This window comes from Trichechus manatus, unplaced genomic scaffold (genome assembly GCF_000243295.1).
Source record: "Trichechus manatus latirostris isolate Lorelei unplaced genomic scaffold, TriManLat1.0 scaffold00009, whole genome shotgun sequence".
NCBI lineage: Eukaryota > Metazoa > Chordata > Mammalia > Sirenia > Trichechidae > Trichechus > Trichechus manatus.
In genome coordinates this window covers 3,570,879-3,578,223 of record NW_004443945.1, presented here as the reverse complement: position 1 = coordinate 3,578,223, position 7,345 = coordinate 3,570,879, and the positions used below count along the sequence as shown (strand labels likewise).

Below are 7,345 nucleotides of genomic sequence, written 5' to 3'. Positions count from 1 at the left end.
CTGGATATACAATTCCTGGCTGGAAATTTTTTTCCTTCAAGGCTTTATATATGTCATCCCATTGCCTTCTTGCCTGCGCGGTTTCTGCTGAGTAGTCCAAGCTTATTCTTACTGACTCTCCTTTGTAGATGACTTTTTGTTTATCCCTAGCTGCTCTTAAAATTCTCTCTTTATCTTTGGCTTTGGCAAGTTTGATTATAATATGTCTTGGTGACTGTCTTTTGGGATCTACCTTATGTGGGGTTCGATGAGAATCTTGGATAGATATTTTCTCATCTTTCACAGTATCAGGGAAGTTTTCTGCCAACAAATCTTCAACAATTCTCTCTGTATTTTCTGTTACCCCTCCGTTCTGGTACTCCAGTCACTCCTAGGTTATTCTTGATAGAGTCCCACATAATTCTTAGGGTTTCTTCATTTTTTAAAATTCTTTTATCTGGGTTTTCCTCAAATAAGTTGGTGTCACATGCTTTATCTTCAATCTCACTAATTCTGACTTCCATTGCCTCAATTCTGCTCCTTTGACTTTCTATTGAGTTGTCTAATTCTGAAATGTTATTCTTAATCTTTTGGATTTCTGATTGCCGTGTCTTTATGGATTCTTGCAGCCTATTAAATTTATCATTACGCTCTTGAATAACCTTCTTAAGTTCCTCTGCTGCTTTTTCTGTGTGTTCCTGGGCTTGGTCTGTGTTTTGACTGATCTCTTGAAGAGTTCTGTATATTAATGCTTTTGTATTCTACCTCCAGTAATTCCAAGAAATTCTTTTCCTCTGGAAAATTTCTTGATTGCTTATTTTGAGAGCTTGCTGAAGCCATCATGGTTTGCCTCTTTATGTGATTTTATATTGACTGTTGTCTCCGAGCCATCAGTAAGTTATTATATTTATTTATTTTATGTTTGCTTACTGTGTCCTAGCTTCTTGTTTTGTTTTGATATGCCCAGATAGGCTGCTCATATGAGCTAGTTTGATTATTGGCGCCTTTGAAGCTCTAGTGTCCTGTTACCAGGTGGTTAGATCTGTTACTAGATATGTGAGCCCAGGAGTCTGTTCACTTTTCTTGTATGAATTCAGCTCAGGTGTTCAGGTAGTTGGTCACCAAGTGTTGTGCAGGCTCTCACCTAAGTCCTAGACAGGCGTGGGTGATTGGTGTAGGCAGAGGTATCTGGCTGCAGTAGGGGGTCACATGCTGAGCAAGGCAGGAGACTGACAGCTGCTCCTGTCTGGGAGGAAAGCGTGTCCCTGTTCCCTAGAGCATGTAGGTGGGTGGGTATTGTAGCGGACTATGAGGACCCAACGCTGTTGGCTAAGGACTGGGAGGCACCACTTATTCTTGGACCTGTCGCGGGTGGCTAGGTGGCAGGAGTGGAGCCACCAGTCCCCAGGCCCTGATGTGGGTAGGTGAGGGCCCTGCTTAATGGGCAGAGCAGTCTCAAATGTCACGAACATGCCATTTCACCATATAGCTGATACCATTGAAGTTAGGCTTTAGGTATACACCCTGTTGTACTGTGGTAATGAGGGCCTACACTGTTGAAATGGGCCCACACAGGTCTATGCAGGGGTGAAAGGCATTCAAAGTCTTTGGACCCCTTATGCCTGTGCCTAGGCAAAGAAGCTGTGCCTACCCTGAGTTCCCAGCTTAGAGGAGCCAGCACATGTTTTCCTGTTTGTTAATTTGTTCCCTCTCCAAGGCAAGGAGAATGGTTCAGGGTGCATTACAGGTCCTACTTCTGGCCCAGGGGAATTGGCAATTGCTGAAGCTGGCCCGGGACCTGGTGCAGAGCGGGGAGGGGGCAGGTAGGTAGGAGAGAGGTTTTTCCCAAAGGGGGTGTTTTTTGATCCACATGGTAGGTGAGACTCAAGTACTTATCTTTTGCTGATGGAGCGCTGCTTTTCACTGGTTCTGGATGCCCGAGTAATCCATTTTGAGTTTTTGTGAGTGGTGTGAAGCATGGATCCTGTTTCATTTTCTGTATGTGGAAATCCTATTTTTCCAGCACCATTTATTGAGTAGACTCTTCTTCCTGCCCTTTCGTTTGTAGGAACGGGGGAGCTGTACACCTGGGGCTGGGGTAAGTAAAGCCACTGCTGTTGTGATGCTTAAACCAAGGGGAGGGAAGACTGGGGAGCAGAGGGCAGGTAACAATAGCCATGCAGACCAGTGGCAGCAGGAGCCTCAGGGCGTTACCGGGAGGACTGGGACTAGGAGGCTGTGCACTCCCTTCCTGTGGTCGGAACAGATCTAGGCACACTCGGAAGGTCAGAGACCAGACAGGAGAGAAATAGGGAAATGCTACCACTATTTCCCGTCTACTTTTCTGAAAGACTTTGCCTTAAGGGAACATTCATTTAGCCTGCATTTATGAAACATCTTTTTTTTTGGTCTGGTACTGGATAAAGATAAAATAGGGATCCCTGCCTTAAGCATCTCAGCTTAGGTGCAGAAAGACCTGGAGGAGCATTTTGCCTGAAGTGGCTGGCTGCTGCTGGCCTCGTGGGGGCCCAGGCTTGCCTGACTCTGGAAGCCTTATGCCTTGGGGTCTCGTGGCTTCACCAAGCAGACCCCAGCAGGGTGGTGAGGCACAGCAGCAGTACTTCAGTAAGCAGGCTGTTTTTCCTTCTTGGGGGGAGAAAAACAGCAAGGCCCGTGGAGAGGGTGGCAAAGAGGGCTCCTTTCACTTCAGGTAAATATGGACAGCTTGGCCATAAGGACACGACCAGCTTGGATCGACCCCACCGCGTGGAATACTTTGTAGATAACCAGCTTCAAGTAAAGGCTGTGACCTGTGGCCCCTGGAACACTTATGTGTATGCTGTGGAGAAAGGGAAGAGCTGACTAAGCCTGTGTCCAGGTGGTTGAACAAAAAAGGCTAACCCTAAATTAACCCAAAAACAAGTTGGAGTGAACACATACACACACATATAGTTATAAAATATATATAAAGTACATAAAATACATGTACAGTTTATTAAATATAAGGTGAATACCTGTGAAACCCACACAGGTCAAAGTAAAGACATTCCAGTACTCCAAAGTTCCCCTCATTTGCCCCTCCCCATCACATTTTTCTCCCCTTGTCTTAGAGCATTGTCCTTAACTTTGCACATCAGAAACACCCTGGACAGCTTTGAAGAATCTGATGCTGAAGGTCAGCATCCCAGAGACAATGAAATCAGAACCTCTGGGTGTGGAACCTGGACATTGGTAGGTTTTAAAGCTCCCCTCCCACCTCAGGGGATTTTGATGTACAGCCAAGATTAGGCACCACTAGAGGTCATCTTTCTTTCATTGTTCACTTCCCTATTTTAATTTATAATTTTATCACCTTTTTATGTATCCTTACACAATATGGTTTAGTTTCTCTGCTTCTGAACTTTAGGTAAATGGAATCATTCCGTGTATGTTCTTTTGTGTCTTGTTTCTTTCAGCCAACATTGTTAAGACCCATCCATGTTGTGTGCTGCTTTGATTACTATAGATTTATAGCATGTGGGATGGCATACTTAAAGTGCTGACAGAAAAAAAAAAGACAAAAAAAACTATCAACCAAGAATTCTGTATCTGTCAAATCTGTCCTTCAACAATGCAGGAGAAATTAAGACATTCCCAGATAAACAAAAACTGAGGGAGTTCATCACTAGTAGACTTGCCCTACAAGAAATGCTAAAAGGGAGCCCTCTAGGCTAAACTGAAAGGACACTAGACTTGAAGCCGTACGAAGAAATAAAGAATAATGGTAAAATAACACAGCTTTAAAGAGCCAGTCGGTCAAAGAAGAAATCAGAGAACTCTTAGAAGAAAACGTAGGGATAAATCTTCATAACCTTGGATTTGGGAAAGGATACTTAAGATATGGCAAAAGAAAAACATAGATAAATTGGACGTCATCCAAAATAACTTAAAAGTACAAAGTTGGAAGACTTTACCCAATTTTAAGAATTATTATAAATGTACAGTAACCAGTATAGTATGGTAATGGCATAAGGATAGACAGACAAATGAAACAGGAAAGAATCCAGCAATAAGCCCACACACATACATTGGCAACTGATTTTTGACAAAGGTGCAAAAGGCAATGCAGTTGAGAAGGGATACCCTTTTCAACTAATGGTGCTGGACAACTGGCTATCTATATGCGAGAAGAATGAACTTAAAGCTACACTGTGAGTGCCACATACATACACACGATGGCTAGATATAAATATGAAACCTGAAAGTATAAAACTTCTAACTTCTGCTCTTCAAAAGACACTGTAAAGAGAATGAAAGGACAAGCCACAGACTGGAAGAAAATCTTTGCAAGACACATATCTGATAAAGAACTTGTATCCAGAATACATGGAGTACCTAGGTGTTGCAAATGGTTAATACACTAGGCTGCTAACCGAAAGGTTGGAGGTTCAAGTCCACTCAGAAGGCCTGGCGATCTACTTCCAAAAAAACCAGCCTTGAAAACCCTATGGAGTGCAGTTCTTCTGATACACATGGGGTTGCCATGAGTCAGAATTGACTCCATGGCAACTGGTTTTATCTGGACTCTGTGGAGAACTGTCAAAATAAGAACACAAGCCAACTTTAAAAAAGCAAGAATTGAACAGACACTTCACCAAATAAGATAGAAAGATAACAACAAACATATAAAAAGATGTTCAATGCTAATAGCCATTCCAGATGCCCCACAGAGAAGCAGACAGCCACGTCTTTCTCCCACGGAGTGGCTGGTGGGTTCCAACTGCTGATCTTTTGGTCAGCAGCTGAACGATTAACCACTGCACCAGCAGGGCTCCTTCACTAGCCATTAAGGAAGTGCAAATTAAAACCACAATGAGAAAGAACTACACACTCCAAAAAAAAAAAAAAACCAAACTCACTGCCGACAAGTTGAGTCCAACTCAGTGACCCTACAGGACAGAGAACTGCCCCATAGGGTTTCCAAGAAGTGGCTGGTGGATTTGAACTGCCGATTTTTTGGTTAGCAGCCAAGCTTTTAACCACTGCATCATCAGGGTTCCACACACCCACTAGAATGGCTAAAATTAAAAAGATGGACCACGCCAACTGTTGGACTGGATGTGGAGAACCTGGAAACCTCATACATTACTGGTGGGAACCTGTAAGTGGTACAGCCACTTTGGAAAACAGTTTAGTAGTGTCACATGCATCTACCATACATGTGATCTAGCCATTCTACTCCTAGATATTAACCCAAAAGAAAATACATATCCATAGAAAGACTTGTATATGAATGTTCACAGCAGCTTTATTTGTAATAGCCAAAAACTAAAAACAACCCCTGTGTCCAGGACAGGTGAATAAACAAACTCTGATATATCCATACAATAGAATACTACTCAGGAGTATAAAGGAATGAACTAAGGATACAAGCAACAATATGGGCGAATCTCAAAATAATGAACAAAGCCAGCACAAAGAGTATATACTGTATGATTCTGCTTATATAAAAGTCTAGAAAATGCAATCTAATCCATTGTGACAGAAAGCAGATCAATGATTACTTGGGGGATGCGGGGGGAAGGAGGAGGCATTATAAAGGGCAAAAGAAACTTTTGGGGGTGATGGATATGTTTATTGACTTGATCGTGGTGATGGCTTCATGGGTGTATACTGTGTCAAAATTTATCATAGTGTACACTTTATATATTTTATGTCAGTTATACCTCAATAAAGTTGTTAAAAAAAAAAAAGGCAGCCTGACCCTGTAAAAGCTATTCCTGTTAATATGACGAATAGCAACAAGAAGTTTCCTAATATTACCTTAGCCTCTTCATACATCAGGAGCTAGGCTTTTTTTTTTTTTTTTCCTGAGAGTAAGAGGTATTTTTCACTTGGAAATGCACAGAATATAAAAATTATACTCCCTACAATCATTTCTCGTACATTTTTTAATCTTGTTTGTTTTCAGTAGCCCAAACCAACTGAAAAGTGATTTGGGAAAAAATAACAATAAACACCACAATACAACTTTTTAGAATGTAAGTATACACATTTTAATTTATTTTTAAGCATATATTTATATTTTAAAAACAGGACATGTATACGGATGACTAGCCAGCACGGCTAACAAAGCCAAGTTCACACCGCTAAGTTTCTGACAACCATTTAACGTGCTCACAGTAGTACTGGTGCAGGCAGAGTAAGAATAAATAATAGTGCTTTGGGGAGGGCAGTAGTGATCGACAGGGTAAAAGAAGGAACCTCATTGTGGACGCTACAGCAGGAAAAACTCCCCAGTACTGACATGTGCAAAGTTCCACATCTCCATGACAGAAATGGCCCATCCCATCCAAACAGCCTCCCAGTTTGGCTGACAACTGCAGGGGTAGAAGAACTCAGGCATAGTGGGCACAGGGATGAGGGGACTGGACCCAGGAGAAAACTCTGAAGAAATACGGTTCAGACAAGCACGTGTGTTCATATACACATAGGGCATTGCACTTATTAACACAACTGTACACAATTTAACAAAGGTGTTCCCAGCCTCCCTGTCACTTCTTTGGCAGTAGGTCAGGCCACCTCAACTTCTGACACATAAAGACATCCCCATCAGGAGAAGGCTGTCCTGTGTGGTGGGGACGGGCCTTCAGGTGAGAGCAAAGCTAACATAGCTACAGCATTAACTGAATATCCCGACACAAAAAGATGTTAATTGCTAATTACAAGTATACAAGACAGAATTACTTCACATCCCATACCCCAAGGATGGGCATAGCAATCATTTTCCTAGATAATGGTGAAATAAACTCTTGATCGTGCTTCAACAAGTGAAATTATGGGGTATAGAAAAAAACTAGGTTTCATGCTATAATTTGCACTTACTGCTATAAACTAAGTTTTAATGTATTTCTTGAGTCAAAACAAAAAACCCAAAAGTCTCTAAGGACCTGCTGAGTCTATGATGGGACTTGCTTCTGTAACACTTGTTCATATCTTTAAGTTAGGCCCATGGTAATGGACTCCATCCAGGGTTTCAAGCAAACCTAAACCGAAGAATAATCAAAGCCACCCCTGTATAACTGGGTCCAGTCTAGGCACAGGAAGCCACAGCTAGCTGACTGATCAGGGCTTCTCAGGACTGGATGTTGGTTGAATTGAGGATTCGAGAAGACGCATCAGATTTGGAAGCCTTTGAAAGTTCTCGCTGTTGAAAAATAAATAACATCAGTGGTGGTACTGCCTCTATTATGCAGCACCCTCCCTTCTAAGCATGGTTAAGTGTCAGCAGAAGATGCCCTGAGACAGAGGTCCCCAGCCCAGTACAAGCTGTGTTAGGATCAAAAGGTGAGGTACTCTGAGCACCATTCTGTTAGTCACAGACCAA

General features: G+C 42.3%; 2 protein-coding genes across 2 annotated transcripts in view; one reads left to right on the top strand and one right to left on the bottom strand.

Annotated features, from left to right (window-relative positions):
* The window catches only part of RCCD1 (RCC1 domain containing 1), a 9,014-nt gene extending 4,713 nt beyond the window's left edge, over nucleotides 1–4,301 (top strand). Inside the window, exons 6-7 of the mRNA XM_004370642.2 lie at nucleotides 2,048–2,077; nucleotides 2,690–4,301. Of these exons, the coding sequence (XP_004370699.1) occupies nucleotides 2,048–2,077; nucleotides 2,690–2,841 (182 nt within the window). The 3' untranslated portion in view covers nucleotides 2,842–4,301. The remainder of the gene's footprint in view (nucleotides 1–2,047; nucleotides 2,078–2,689) is intronic.
* Nucleotides 4,302–5,905: 1,604 nt separating this feature from the next.
* The window catches only part of PRC1 (protein regulator of cytokinesis 1), a 35,362-nt gene continuing 33,922 nt past the window's right edge, over nucleotides 5,906–7,345 (bottom strand). The window contains exon 14 of the mRNA XM_023725951.1: nucleotides 5,906–7,165. Within this exon, the coding sequence (XP_023581719.1) occupies nucleotides 7,094–7,165 (72 nt within the window). The 3' untranslated portion in view covers nucleotides 5,906–7,093. The remainder of the gene's footprint in view (nucleotides 7,166–7,345) is intronic.